Source organism: Centropristis striata, chromosome 10, assembly GCF_030273125.1.
Source record: "Centropristis striata isolate RG_2023a ecotype Rhode Island chromosome 10, C.striata_1.0, whole genome shotgun sequence".
Taxonomy (NCBI): Eukaryota; Metazoa; Chordata; class Actinopteri; order Perciformes; family Serranidae; genus Centropristis; species Centropristis striata.
The window spans coordinates 25,064,984-25,080,420 of NC_081526.1; the positions used below are offsets into that span (position 1 = coordinate 25,064,984).

Here is a 15,437-nt window from a genome sequence, read left to right on the forward strand (position 1 = left end):
TTCCCCAAATCAAGTTTGAATATATTCAAAGTGATAAGCAGTTGCAAGGTTGTTTACTGTCGGTTCATCACCGGAACTTCACCTGGGTGATGAGCTGACACGTTACTCCGTCCACATGTTCACTCTTGTTTATTTTCATTGAACAAGAGTGAATTTATGTTTCTGTCAAACAATACATTCATGGCATGGTAGAGTCTTTATAGGTTAAAACTGTACAGTGAATGTGCCATTAAACAAATTAAAAATAATAAATAAGGTCTAATGATTCCTAATTACAAAGGATTTGATCAGTCAGGAATTGGCCTGGTTTAAAAATTAAACAGACAAGAAGCCTTATTCTCTTTCCTACGTGTAAACAAAAGGGATAGGCATTTAAATATGCAGTGATTAGGATCAGTGTATATGATGGAATAGTGGCACTAGAATGTGTGAGAGGCACCAAATTTCGGCTTTAACTGCAAAAAATGTATCTGGGAGACATGCCCCCGGAACCCCCAACTGGCTGGCTTCTCCGTGTCTTAGTAGGAAGCCCTGGTTATCAGTCCAAATTCACATTTTTTGTGATATTGCATATGTTATTTAGTACTTATAATGCAGCTTTTACAGTGGCATTTGGACTACCTGGAGTCAAACCATGCTGTGCTGTGTTTCCATTACCAGTCAAAACAGTGATTTGTCTCATTTTCTTTAAGTTGTCTACTGTCTAGATGGCACTCCACCAACCACTACAACACTACAAAACTGTTCAGCTTCTAGCTCTGTCTGTTGATTCATAGCTGCGGGGAGGAATGGGGGCTTCAGTGGAGATCTTTTGCGAGGAAACGCGGTGTGGCTCCTGATGTAGTTCGGAAACAGGCGAAGTGGTTTCTCAGCCTAAGAGTTCACAAGGTGTCTTAATTTTTTCACTTAAATTTGACTTCCACGGTAAGACCTTTAAGAGTGAGGTTTCGATTTTTAACTGAACTACTTTGGAGTGAAACTCTGAGGCGAAGTGTAGAGAAATACTGAAATACATGTTACATGTTGACACCTAAAGACTGCTGTGTGCTTTAGTTGCTTCTATTATAGCTCTGTTGTTGGGGTTAGGGATTTTAAATTATATGATTGTATACAATTTTGAACAGCTTGTGACTGACTGGTACTGTACCTCTGGCAGGCTGTGGGTCTTCTGGAACTGAGAAATGGAGTAGGCTCTCACATAGTCGCCCATCTCTTCCCTGGTTTCTATCGCTCGCTTCACCAACCACTGGCAGGAGACACAACACACAGCTGATCAGATGAAAGATTAAACCAAAAGCTACTCTTCTCTGTAGATTTCAAACTTTTCTGAAACATCTGGACTTTTTATGAGGTGATACTGGATTCCCTCAGTAAGTTAAAAGGCATAATATTCAGCATTTTCCTACAACACTTTGGGCCTCATGCATGAAGCGTTTTGGTTCAGAATGCTGTGGCTCATGTTCTGATGAGAACTAGATATCTCTCCTGTTCTAGCTTCATTGCAATGGCTCCCTGTAAAATACTGAATTTAATTTAAATTCTTTTTCACCACCTACAAAGCCCTGAATGGTCAAAACTCTCCTCTATGACAAAACATTTATTTACTATCTTTATTCAAGAGCAGGATTTTCAGTTTGAGAGCAGGATTACTTGATTTTGCGTTCAGATCGTTTTTTGTTGAATGCGTAAAATAGGAAATAACTCTTAAAACAACATAAATTGTCCAATAATAATCAATAAATCTTAAGTTGTTTTTTTTATCTTGGTAAGAAACAAATCATTTGCAGTTCACTCTGCTCGGGCCAGTTCATCGCTGCTTGCAGCTTCAATTTATCTTGTTAAGAGAGACCAATTAAAATGTATCACAATGTCAGACTCCTTTGTAAGACTTAGAGCTTAGAACAAAGTGCAACATTAACATCATAAGACATAACATGTAGTACATGTCGTGCTTGGATGCCAATGTAGGCTTACAAAGCCAGGAGCGACATTTGTAACACACACACATGTCCCCCTCCCCACCCCTCTCTGTGTCACAGTTTACAAGGAATATTTCACCTGTATCACTGGAAAAATGTGGATAAAATCCAGCCCTTGGATTTGATGGGGCTCCAGGCGATGAGGACACTTCATCTTTGGCAGCACAGACACTATTTTCTCTGTCAGAGCTCTGTAGAGAGAAATAATCACTGAATGAATCATCTTTTAATCTGCAATTACATAAGTAATGAAGTACTGAATTTAGCGAATGTAGTAACGGGCCGCCGCTACTAAATTAATGTAGTGGAACCATGCATCACATAATCTAAAATACTTCAAATTTGATATCTTACAGTCTGAAACAGAGTCACCAAGATTGTGATTGTGTGTGACATACAGTGAACCTGCAAGGCTGCAGTTATTACAGTTTGTAGGGATTTGTAGCCAATCCAGGATCAAAATGTAAATGAGGACCAAAACTAGGTTTATTTTGGGTTGTTTAATTGTGCCGTTGTGCAGAGATCATATGATTTAGTCAATTTATACTTTTTGGATGTTGCTGATTTTGTAATGGTAAATGGGTTGCACTTATATAGCGTTTTTAACCAAAGCACTTTACACTACACACTACTCTAATTCACCCATTCACACACACATTTATACTGGTGACATGTAGCTGCCATGGTCGGGGATCGAACCACCAACCTTCCGGTTATTGAAGCCTACTGCTGATGAGCTACCTAAGCGTACATGTTGTAATTGAGATGGGTTGATTTATCAGGCTACTGTATGTTTATCCTTTTGTTTTACTGGGTTTTATTGTACCTAGGACAGCTCCAGTGTACCACATCAAAATCTTTTGTCAGTTTAGTTAGTTGCTAATGAAATATAACAAGGTAAATGTATTACTTTTCTTATTTATACTCTTTGTAACATTTTAAGAAGTTTTTAGTACGTTGCATATACAAGTATACCAATCATTTCATAAGAAAAAGCAAAAAGTACACAAATTCCACTCCAATCAAGTATTCCCCTGCCTGTGTGAGTCTTTATACCTTCTTTCTGAGGTCAGCTCTACATCACATTGTGTATACCTTTAGGAACAACAAGCCAGCTAAAAACACTTACATTTTCTGGCCAATAGTTGAGTTTTCTTGGAAAAGAAGATCCACATCAATATCAAAGTTACAGGTGGTGATGCACCAGGTCATACCACCCACCACCTGAAGAGGAGAGAAGGAGCATGGAGGTTTACTTTTAGGATAAATCATTGGTGCTGTCTACTTTGTGAAGCTTCATGGACTCATTAGAAAAACTTGTATCTTTGTGGACAAGCACAAGTGACTGGAAATGCCCCCTATTTCCCGAATCTGGGTATTTTCCCCAAGAAACTGATAGGAACAGCATTGAGAGAACAAAATCTAGCTTTGAGTGTACCTTATCAAAAGGAGACAGTCCTTTAATACGTGCTCTGAAGTATCCAGCTGCCAGCAGGAGCTCCAGGATCTCCGCCAGTTTGATGCTTTGCTCCTCATCCTCTCGGGTTTCCACCTGGGAGCCAAACACACATCATAATCTCCAGAAAAACAGTGAATCCAACTCAGAGGGGCTGATTTATGACTCAGATAGCTAAATTAATGTGTTCATCTCATGTCTCTTATTTAAAGTCTCCTCGCTCCTCACATGATTCAAACCATCTTTACGACTGTTTCAAAGCTCTAATTTGTGCTCTGAGGAGCCATGAGCAGGAAAACACGACAGCACCCTTCACACAATCTTTATTTCTGGCCGACACCCCCTTATTGGATATTAGTTATTGATCAGATCATCATCAGATCAGGAGTGAAGACAGTTAACAGATTAAATTTATGTGTGTCACTCATAAGTTTTATCTTTCATATATGTTCTGTTTTACCATTTGTGTTAATTGTGTGTGTGAATAAGAATACCCTTCCTTAATAATAAATGATGGATTATAAACAATTGGAAAGATTTTTCTGTTGTTTCCCCCATTAACTTTTGTTACAGATCCCATTCAAGTGAAAACGAGAAGGAGAGTCTGTCTGTCAGTGAGAAACACTTTTTTATCCATTCAGTCCACGTGAGGCTGATCATTTCTCTGTTGGCTTTGATATGACTTACATAATTTCAGTTTTCTCTGAAACATTTAGCATATTAATCATTTCCAGTGTTCCAGTGAAAAAAAATGCTAAAAGAATCTAGTTGTATTCTTGTAAATAGTTACCCTGCAAGATTGACAGTCTGTCTAAAATCTCAGTGTGAGACTAAAAACTCTAAACACTTGTCTTTAGATGTGAGCAGGTGTGAACTGATAGTTTTCCAAATCTTTTCAAAGTCTTCTGATGTATAGGTAGTATAAAACATCAAATTTCTTAAAAGTGCTTTCAGTGTGCTAACTCCAACAGATACAAACATCTGACTAGCACTCCCTCCTATGGGAACCTTGTGTAAAATTCTTATTGCATCATTGTACGCAACTTGTAGGTAACTTCTGCATACTGTATTTTTAGTAAGAAGACCACAGATGGCCAGTATAGAGAGGTGTGCAGTAGCTTTGAACAGAGCCACTTTAACTTGTGCAGCAGCTAAAGTTATGCTATGGTGTTTGCCTGTACATATAACTTACAACACTGTCTATATATGTCGTCATCATCATCATTCATATCATCTGCAACACAATGACCAAGGTATTTAATCTTTTTACTGCGGTGAGGAAGTTTTTCAAGGGTCAAAGCTAAAATAGCGGATGGATTGATTAGCTAACTAGCTAACAGCCTTTATGTTATGTGTTGTCATGTAGCGTTACAGCCAGTTTACAGTCAAACGGTCTGTTGAAAATGTGATTAAATGCTGTTTACCTGAATGAGGTTGCCTTCTTGGTCATATTGAGCAGCTATTTTAGAGCCAGCTCTCACTCTGTGGAAGACAGACGAAGCCGCCGCCATGATGAACTGTTGCTCCTGACAGGTCACATGACCGATCATATGACATATCTGTCTTATTCTCAACTCGTTTTAAGATGCGCAAAAGGATACATAATATGTATTACTTATGTAATATTTGAAAGCATTCAATGCGTTTTAAACGCGTGATAACTTCACGTATACAGTCAATGGTGACATGTCACTTCAGCACAAATTCAGACCAAACCTCCATGTTTACCTCCAGCCAGTAGAGGGAGCACCGAGACTATACCATAGACTGTATACATATCATAGACTGTATATAAATAATATATATATATATATATATATATATATATATATATATATATATATATATATATATATATATATGTATATGTATATTTATTTTATTTTTTTAAAACTTTATTAAAGCAAAACAATGCAAGACAATACACCAACAATACAACAACAACAACACAAAACGCCATCAGGGGGTCTCAAAAATTCATAGGCAACTGTATAGTGTACATTTAATTCAACGTTTTTACAGCTTTCAAGTTTGAAGATTTCTTAATAGACTCAATGTACTGTTTGGTTTCATTTACAAAGAAAAGAAAGAGAGGTTTTCAATTAATGTAGCGACATTTATGGATATGCCATTTGGCTAACTTTATATAAGATTGATTATAGTATTGTTTTTCCTTTGCAAAAGGAAAGTCAGTGAAACCGAACAGTATATGTTCAACGCACAGTGACAAATGAGGTTCAAACAAAAAAGAAATCAGGTTACAAATATCTTCAATTTAGCCAAGGAAAGGGCAAGACCAAAATAAGTGAAAAACATCTTCAGGGTATAGACTGTATATAAATAACTACATACAGCTTCTTCTTTTCTTTTCAATACTTTATTGAGAAGTTCCAATTACAAGTCAAGTCAAGTCAATATTATTTATGTACCCCAAAATCACAAATCACAGATTTGCCTCAAACGGCTTTACAGACTGTACATGGTACGACCCTCTGTCCTTAGACCCTCACATTGGCCAGGGAGAAACTCCTAAAAAAAACCTTTTAGCTGGGGAAAAAGAAGAAGACACAGTCAGAACATTCATCTTGGGTAGAACAAAACAAAGTCTGCCATCACAAATTGAGAAAATAAATAAATATGAGACAAAGTGAATGAAGTGTATAAGCCAGTACAGGTGTAAATTAAACAGAATGATAAAAATACTTAAAAAGGAAGGAGGGAAAAAAGGCATGACATATTACATTTCTCCAAATATTTCTTGAATTGTTTTAACAGTATGTATACATTTGTTATTATTTTGATACATTCAAGGTAGTTGTTGAATTCAATTTCAAAAACAAGAAAGAAAGGTCGACCTTTGGAAAATTTGGCTTTATGTATGTGGAAGTTCGCCATTAGAATAATCAAATTAATTAAGTGTTGAATTTTCCTATTAATTTGTAGGTTGGAATGTGAGGTGATGTAAACTTGGAAAATTACATTCAACAAAAAGGTGCCTGATTTTTTCCACTTCAGCATTACAAAATACACAATTAACATCAATATTGACAAATTTTGACAGACATTTGTTAGTGGGATAATGTTATGTATAATGAGACTACACACAGCTGCAGCCCACTGGCCTATCTTGTTATTTACATAATAATAATAATAATAATAATAATAATAATACCTTCATTTATATAGCACCTTTAAAAACAACGTTCACAAAGTGCTTTGACAGAAAAAGCATGGATAAAACTCCTGTAAGAATAAGAAACCAATAATGAAGAAGAAAAAAACAATATATATATATATATATATATATATATATATATATACACACACACACACATATATACCATTCACATGAATGCAAGTATGTAAAAATGTGTTTTGAGAAGTAACTTAAAAGAATTACATGTATGTCCACACGTTAGTATTCTATAAAATTCAACGGGTTTTGTATTTTCAGTTCAATCCAGAGAGAAGATGACGTCATACATCCATGGACGAGGACAGGAGATGTTTTGCGACAACAACCTGATTGTTGTACTTGCAAAATACCATATACACAAATCCAAATTCTCAAATCACAAGCCATCTTTTTTAATTTTTTTAAAACAGAAAAGCCTTTAAAACCACTGAACTATGCACTCTTTATAACATACTTACCAACTAATTCATCATTATTTCATATACTGTGACCCCCTGGCATTGTTTTTGTTTTGTATTAATGTTCTGTGTTTTTACTGTTTGTAATACCTGACTTACAATAAAGTTAAAAAAAAAAAGATATTTTGCGACATTCCTCCTCAAGTCACGACGATTGCTTTACGACACCTTCTCAGTTTACGGCACACGTGTGTACAGTCCACTTCAGTGTGACGGTGTTTACTCCAGCATGGCTAAAGTTTCTAAGAAGAAAGTGAGTAAAAAGAGTGTGAAGAAGAGCTCCAAGCTGAAAGATGAGATGGCGGCGGGGAGGACAGACGTGGTCTACGACGAGGAGGATTTACATGAAGCAGATGAAAACATCAGCAGTGAGGAGGAGGACGGCAGCGGCATGGATGAACGAAAACACCAAAAGCTACTGGAAGCCATCAGCGCTCTCGGTGGGAAGAGGAAAAAGAAGCTGGGGGAGAGATCCGAAGCGGCCGTCCAGATGTCTGAGTTCACGGTGAACGCCGAGGGGGAAGGAGACAAAATCGACCTGTCGGACCTGATCGGGACCATTGACAAAAACCCCGATGTCCCAGGCAAGACCAAAAAGCAGTTAAAAACCCTGCAGCGGAGTAAAAAGACTATTGAGTGTCCTCTCAGCAAGCAGGAGAGTGAAAGGATTCAGAGAGATGTTGCGTTTCAGAAGGCAGCCACAGAGGTGACCCGGTGGAAAGGTATCATCAAACAGAACCAGAGGGCGGAGCAGCTCGTCTTCCCCCTCAACCAGGAGCCCTCTGGTCCTAAACCCATGGAGAGGGTGGTGACCAGCTGGAAGGCGCAAACCCCTCTCGAGCAGGAGGTCTTTGCCCTCCTGTCTGCTAACAAGCAGCCCATCAACGACCCCATCCTGACCCCTGCTGAGGAGGCTTCAGTGAGGGCCATGAGTCTAGAGGAGGCCAAGATCCGACGGGCAGAGCTGCAGAAAGCCCGGGCTCTGCAGTCCTACTACGAGGCCAAGGCCCGGAGAGAGAGGAAGATCAAAAGCAAGAAATACCACAAAGTGCAGAACAAGGCCAAGCGCAAAGAATTCCTCAAGCAGTTTGATGAGATGGTGAAGACGGACCCCAGCGCTGCCCTGGAAGAGCTGAATAAGATAGAGCTGGCCAGGATGCAGGAGAGGATGTCGCTGAAGCACCAGAATAGTGGCAAGTGGGCCAAGTCTAAAGTGATCATGGCCAAATACGATGAGGGAGCTCGCAAAGCCATGCAGCAACAGCTGGAGGTAAACAAAGAGCTGACCCAGAAGCTGGTGACCTCACTGAATAAAGAGGAAGAGGAGGAGGAAGATGCGGAAGCAGGTGACGTAGAGGTGCTGCCTGATTTTGTTAATGATGCAGAGCAAGGAGTGGATTCTTCAAATCCCTGGATGAGAGGGAAGCTCTCTGAAAATCCCACAGAAAAAGAGATAAGTGACACTTTGGATGTTGTAGCAGAGGGGCCTGGAGTTGTGGGAAATACAGTTGAAGAAGAGGAGGATGGGGATGATGTAGAGGAAACGGAAGAGGAATCTCTCCTCAGAGAGTTTGACAGCAGGAGGAAACTGCGTCAGGCTCAGGAGACTGACATACCGGTAAAACCTGTGGATGATGAGGAGAAAGCTGCTGCAGAAGACCCAGATCCATCAGACAAAGAGGAAGAGGAGCTTTCAGAATTCACAAGCCTTTTCAGAGATATAGCAGAGAGTTGTCAGGAGACTGTAGCTGAGAAGGCAGACACAGCTGCAGATGTTAGCCACATGGACACCTCAGCTCAGCTGGAGGAAGGACTGATGAGGATCAGGACTCTGGAGGATGTGGAGCTCCTCAGTCAGGAAAAGTCAACCACTGATGAAGCACCTGATCAGCCACAACATCCCCCGGCCACAGAAAACATGCCGTCTGCAACTCAAAAGGCAGGCAAAAGCAGAAAAAGGAAGAGAGGGATCGAGCTGAAAGAAGTTCTCACCAAAGAAACAAAAGTCATCCAGGTTCCACTCGCTCCAACCATTGATGACACTGGGGACTGTGATGAAGTGCTGGACCAGAGGGGGCTCATTAAAGAGGCCTTCGCTGGAGATGATGTCATCTCAGACTTCCTTAAGCACAAGAGGAAGCTGGAGGACGCAGGAAAGCCAAAGGTGGTGGACCTGACGCTGCCTGGGTGGGGTGAGTGGGGAGGGACAAACCTTGCACCGTCCCGCAGCAAACGCAAGAGGTTCAGGATTAAGACGGCTCCGCCTCCACCCAGGAAAGATCAACACCTGCCTAACGTCATCATGTCGGAGAAGAGAACCAGCACCATCGGCCTCCACCAGGTCAACTCACTGCCCTTTCCTTTCGAGAACCATTCGCAGTTTGAGAGCACCATACGCACTCCACTGGGCCGCAACTGGAACACAGAGCGGACTGTTAAAAAGATCAGCAAGCCCAAGGTGGTCACCCAGATGGGTGCCATCATCCAGCCAATGGCTCGGGAGGAGCTGATGAAGGACAAGAAGCAGGTTTCCACTGGTCATAACAGCCGTGGAAACCTGCAAAGGAAACATTAGTTTCACTGGTTAAAAGTCAATAAACAGGCTGTTAGTATCTCCATTGCTCAGCTACTGTGTGGCTCTATGTGTGATATTAGTTTTAATCCATGCTGTCGGAAGACTACAACATTTTGAGAGCTGAAATAATGTATTTGACAATTATTTTCTGTATTTTTTAATATTGTATATTTGAGATGAAGATATGTTAAATCAAATATAGAAAGTTAGAAAGTGATGAATAATATTTGATACAGATTCAGTCTTTGGTGTGAAACATATGATTACAAGCTGGTGTGTTGAATTATTAACAACTATTCCCTGTTTTCCCACTAATTGGATGCATTACACTGTGTAGCTGTGTTAATGGTTATTTTTTCCATGTACCATGCACACACCACATTCATCCTGCCTGGTGCTGTCATATACTGTATTGTATGGTGTCTGATATGCAGTACATTTACATCTGAAACAGTAACTGCTCTCCAGTGTTTTTGTTCAACTTCTCAAACTCTAATGGTTAGAACTGGTGACCCTTTCAACTCCACACATCCTGTTATTTGTCCAGTGGACTATGTAAAATACTACATTATAAAGTTCCTCAACAGCAAAATATCCCTAACGTATCAGAAAAGCTGTTTATTGTGCAGAATGGTGGCTTTTTAAAAGCTATATTATATTTGAGTATCATGACAGATTCATTATGTATTAGCTGCATGGTGTTAGTTTGACCTACTAAACATTCTTGGTAGATCAATATACTCTATATATATGTATTGTAATTTCTACGTCATTTATTATTAGAAGTTCCTGATACCTTAGTCTGTGAACTAGTAGTTATAGCTGTCAGGTTCATGGAGTAATAAGTACAGGAATATGCAGCAGAACATGGAATTATTAAGTACAAGAACCTCAAAACTTTATTTCAGCCTGTAAGTAGAGTAAATACACTTATACAATAATTTAACACTGACATGCACTTTTCAGGCAGACATAACTTCATTGTACAGTGAGACCAACACCCTTCAGTAAAATATACCAAATTGATCAAGCTGAATTGCTCAACAAAGTAAAATAAAATGTAGAAATGTATCTACAATGATTGTGCTGACACAACCTGGTTACTGATATATATGAGGACAGAAGTGCAAAGGGTTTAATGTTAGGTGAATGCAGTGGCACATTGTGACACTGTAACTTTCACTAATTGAATCAGAATGTGAAAGTATAGTTATGAGTTATCCTAAACCCCACTAATATCAAATTTGGGAGAAAACATGACTGAAAGTTTTAGACTATATGTTTACTCATTCTCTAAGCAGACATTTATGTATTTAAATCAGTTTAATCAGCAGACAGTTGTTAGATACATTTGAAATTTATAGAACTTTGGCTTCTATTTTTAAATGAAAAAATGGTTTACAGACAACCATGTTTATATTTCTCAACGTAAGGTATTAAAATAGTATTGCACTACCTAGCTTAGCTACTTAAGAAGGTCAGCACTGAGGTAAAAACAATTCAAATGATATCCAGCTGTATTAACTATAAATTTAAAAGCTACAAAATAATAGTCAAAAGAATATTAATCACCAACATTTTTTGATTGTTTGAAGTGACTATACGACTGTACAACACTAAGATATTTTGCTTGGCTTTATTGTAAAAACCCAGTTGTTTTTACGGTAAAAACTGGCAGCTGTGGTTGCCAGAACTTTACCGTAATAAATACGGTAGTACTTTTTTTTAATATTACGGTAAAAAGATATTGGCACTGTTGATTTCACGTTTAAGATTGCCATTTTATTAAATTTTTTACTGTATAAATAAAATGATTTTCCATTAAAAGAAACACTGTTTTGCAATATAATTGACAAGAAAATACTTTTATAAATGAAAAGGCAGAAATTAAAGATTTTACCATTAAATATTACAGTATGTTTCTGTTAGAGATATGGTGTTTAGTACATTTAACACTGAGAAAAAGTATTTTTTTTACAAAAGATGAATGCAAAAATTACAGTGGTGGCTTGTGCATTTTACAGTGGAGTAATGTATTTTTCAAAAAACAAAACTGTTTAGGCACATATATATTCATTTACGGTGTTTCACTGTTACTGAAACTGAATTAACCCATTTATCATTTTACTGTTGTGGTTTAGCAGTTTTTCACCGTAAAATCTACAGACATTTTTTTACAGTGTATCAACTATTCAGTTAATCAAGAAATAAATAAATAATAAACGATAATTATGTTGTATGGAGAAATATCAGAATCATTTGCTCCTTTGTTGGACAACTATTGCGATCACATTGCTGATCACATTGCTCTTTATTGCTTTTGAGCCTGTCATTGTACTTATAATACTCTCCTGCTGTCAGTCAATGGCTAAAATTAGCTTAGACATCAGACGTTTTTTCAGGACGGTGGATAAAAATACGTAATTGAAACCTATTGGAATGATGTAAACTGCCATGGCTACTGAGCAGCAGGTCACCCTCCATTCAGCAGCGGTGACGGTGTCCTACTGCCCTGCCTAGAGATGGAGAGGCTCACAGGTTTGAGTCGTACAGCATCCAACAACAGCATTTTACAAGTTTGTGCTTGACTTCCTTCCCTTCTCCTTCTCTGTTGATTTTCAATACATCTGTAAGGCCTTGCAGCAGTGTCTAAAAGAAAAGCCATTACAGTTGGGTTAAACCTTCACACATGGGTGAGAGTGCATGCTTTGGCACCTGACATCTCTGTATTTCACATGATAGACACTCTATTAAAGTAGGGGATGCTGTAATGGACTATGCATCAGTCGAGGTAATGGTTGTCAGCTTGAGTGCCCGAGAAGCAGTGGAGAATTTCATTAGAAACCTTATAGTTACTAAATCAGTCATTCTCCACCTTTCTCTCTATTGAACCACCTCTATGGGGCAATTACTACAGCTTCATACAGCTTTCAACTATGAAAAGAGACCTAGTCCTTGGACTTGCTCCTGCCCACTGGACTGCAACATGATCAGACAGTGATTCTCACTCAAATCTATGAAGGCTGCTGTGGCTGTAAATCAGAGAGCTGGGAGTATGAATGGCCTACAACCCCCATGATGGAAAATGTTTTTCTCCATAATACCCATTTGTGAGAGCTGCTTAAATATTTGTTTTAGGATGAAGGAGCATTATGCCTACATTATTGGTTAGCTACAAAGCACTGAAGATGCAATACCGACTAATGTTCCTCGATCTGTTTTGCAGTGTGTTACAGCTATGAGATGTGACAGAAGACAATTGTTATCTTACTGTCTTTATCATTATGCTCAGTAATTCCAAAGTGATTGAAGAAGAGCAGAGTGGAGTAAAATACCCAGAACAATCACTTTCTCTGATACACAGCAGTAGATGTTCAAAAATGCAGTATTATTTGACACTGCTGCTCCACTGCAGTCCAATTGGCTTGGAAGTCTATGTGTGAAACAATCTGATAGAGGACTCTTAGCCATTTCCCCGCTGTAATCCAAGGCCCAACTCCATTCCCACCCTGACAGGTGTAAGATTAACTTAGTTAGGTGCAGAGGCGCTCATGCACACCAAATTAAATTAATGGAACAAATTTCCCTCCTAATTAAGATGAAAATACGTGTCAGTTGTAACCTTGCTGAGCACTAATTATGTACAAATGATTTATCATCTGTTTCGTCCTGAATAGCAATGGGCTCACCTCTCCGATAGCCCTGGCTGGCTGTTAAGAGATGGCCCCTGATTAACAGTGACAGGTTGTGCTGCGGAGAAGCTGCACGCGTCAGCCAGCCAATCGGAGCTGGCCTGAGCAAAGACTCTCCTCCCTTCCATTAACCTACATTGAGTGTGCAGCTGAGCATCACTGTGCCTCGGCTCTCCTTCTTGTTTCTCTCCTCAGAATGAAAATAAAGTACATGCAAAGAGGAAAGGTTTGGGAGATAGTGTGGCTGATGCAGGCTGATGGAGCGGTGGTAAAACCTGAGCCTGGGATGAATCCCACTAGATATGCCATTTATATCGAGACTGGATTAACACATGTCTGTATGATCCAAGTAAGAGAAGAAGATGAAGCCTTTATTCTCACATACCAAGTGAAAAGATGCAGAATACAGTCAAGCTCATACATCATCATCTTTTGCCTGGTGGTGGATAAGTGCTTCAATGTGCCCTGGAATAAAACAAGCCTGTATCACTCTGGTTCCAGCCTGAGGCCAGCAGGTGGTGCACTAGGTTAAGCCTGCTAAAAGTCACTATAGATTCCTGTGGGCTAAAAAATTAAATAAAAGCAAGCCTTCATTATACAGTTACAGCCTAACTGGGGTATTCCATCCTATTTCCTCTAGCCTTGCAAGTACAGATATATTTCAATGGGCAGCAGCCATGATTAGCATTAGAATCAGAGTCCCTTGTGATGCTGAGGACACACCGGCCAATCTGTAATCATTGTTCTGCAGGCTTGCTCACAGGGGATATAGCCTGCTTTGTCATTATCATTCAATATGCCACACACATGCTGGCATTGCTTCTATGGGGCTGCTAGCAACAGGGCATTTGCATTTCCTCCTTATAGTTCCAAGAAATTGCACAGACAATCATGCACCACAAATGACTCCTCTCTGTTTCCAGAGCCTGAAGAAGCGAGATGCCTTTCCTCCCTGACTGCTGCTAAGGACAAAGGAAAGCTCCCTTATTCTATGTCTCATTCCCTCCAATGTGTGATTCTTCTCTTGCAATTGTCTGTGTTCGTTTTCAAAATGTCATTATGTACAGGTGTCAGCTCCAGCCATTAGGGATAATTTGACTTTCTCTTGTGATTTGTGGTTATTTAGCCAACACCTAATGTTGCCACAGTTTGCTTGTTGGAGGTTTCATTGTTGTAGTAAATGTCAGTCTGCCTACACAGGTGAGGAACCCGTGTTCTGCTGCTCATTTCTCTTTTCTCTGTCTTTAGCTGAGCTTGTCTGCCCAAACCTACTCTTTCCCTGCTGACAGAGACGTAGAAAAGAGGCGGTTAATGCAGATTCAGAGCATGTCAAACACACACGCACGCATGCACGCACGCACGCTCGCACGCACACACACACACACGCACACACACACACACACACACACACACACACACACACACACACACACACACACAGGGAATGTCAAACACACATTGTAACAGGGACCTCCACATTTCTGCTGTTGCCCTGTGGTTGTAGCTTATTGTAACATTTACAGCTGAAATTAAATTATTTGTTCTTACAAAATGTGTGAATGAACTGAAAATAAGTCTTATTATTTTGACATTGAAACAAGGATTCCACTTTTCTTTGTCATTAGGACCCTGACTCTTTCACAGGTCTTGTCATGGAGAAATGTACATTCTTAAGGATAAAGACACATTTTAAAATATTATTTCCTAGGCCTATAATAAAGGGTGCTCAGGTCATCCTAAACATGAGACATTCACTGGAATACAAGAGCAGCAGCCATTTTCTTTTGTTGCTACCACACCCTTTTTCCAGATTACGTCTCTGCCTGTAGTGAGAGAATTGGGAACAGAAGTATGAGAGGCTTGGCAAACAGCATCTCCCACATCCTGGCTGGGGACTGGTGGATGAGGCAGGGAGGGAGGGGGTTAGGGGTTAATCATATACAACAGAGAGGTCACAGGGCCTATTATTTTAGAGTCAGGACCTGCAACGGTCCAATGGGGATGACATTTACGATGAGGGCCTGGCCACACCCCTCCATCACCATCCACACCCACAAGCCACACTACGCTCACCATCACTC

General features: G+C 39.7%; 2 protein-coding genes across 2 annotated transcripts in view; one reads left to right on the forward strand and one right to left on the reverse strand.

The window, feature by feature from the left end:
- Window positions 1-4,976, reverse strand: part of ccdc93 (coiled-coil domain containing 93) — a 30,657-nt gene extending 25,681 nt beyond the window's left edge. The window contains exons 1-5 of the mRNA XM_059342905.1: window positions 4,860-4,976; window positions 3,418-3,531; window positions 3,109-3,203; window positions 2,059-2,170; window positions 1,148-1,246 (exon numbers count right to left, since the gene is read on the reverse strand). Of these exons, the coding sequence (XP_059198888.1) occupies window positions 1,148-1,246; window positions 2,059-2,170; window positions 3,109-3,203; window positions 3,418-3,531; window positions 4,860-4,946 (507 nt within the window). The 5' untranslated portion in view covers window positions 4,947-4,976. The remainder of the gene's footprint in view (window positions 1-1,147; window positions 1,247-2,058; window positions 2,171-3,108; window positions 3,204-3,417; window positions 3,532-4,859) is intronic.
- A 2,259-nt stretch (window positions 4,977-7,235) lies between these two features.
- si:dkey-251i10.3 (uncharacterized protein LOC553498 homolog) lies at window positions 7,236-10,121 on the forward strand. The gene has a single exon (XM_059343692.1). The coding sequence runs from the start codon at window positions 7,319-7,321 to the stop codon at window positions 9,662-9,664; it is 2,346 nt and encodes a 781-aa protein (XP_059199675.1). The 5' UTR covers window positions 7,236-7,318; the 3' UTR covers window positions 9,665-10,121.
- Window positions 10,122-15,437: the final 5,316 nt, after the last annotated feature.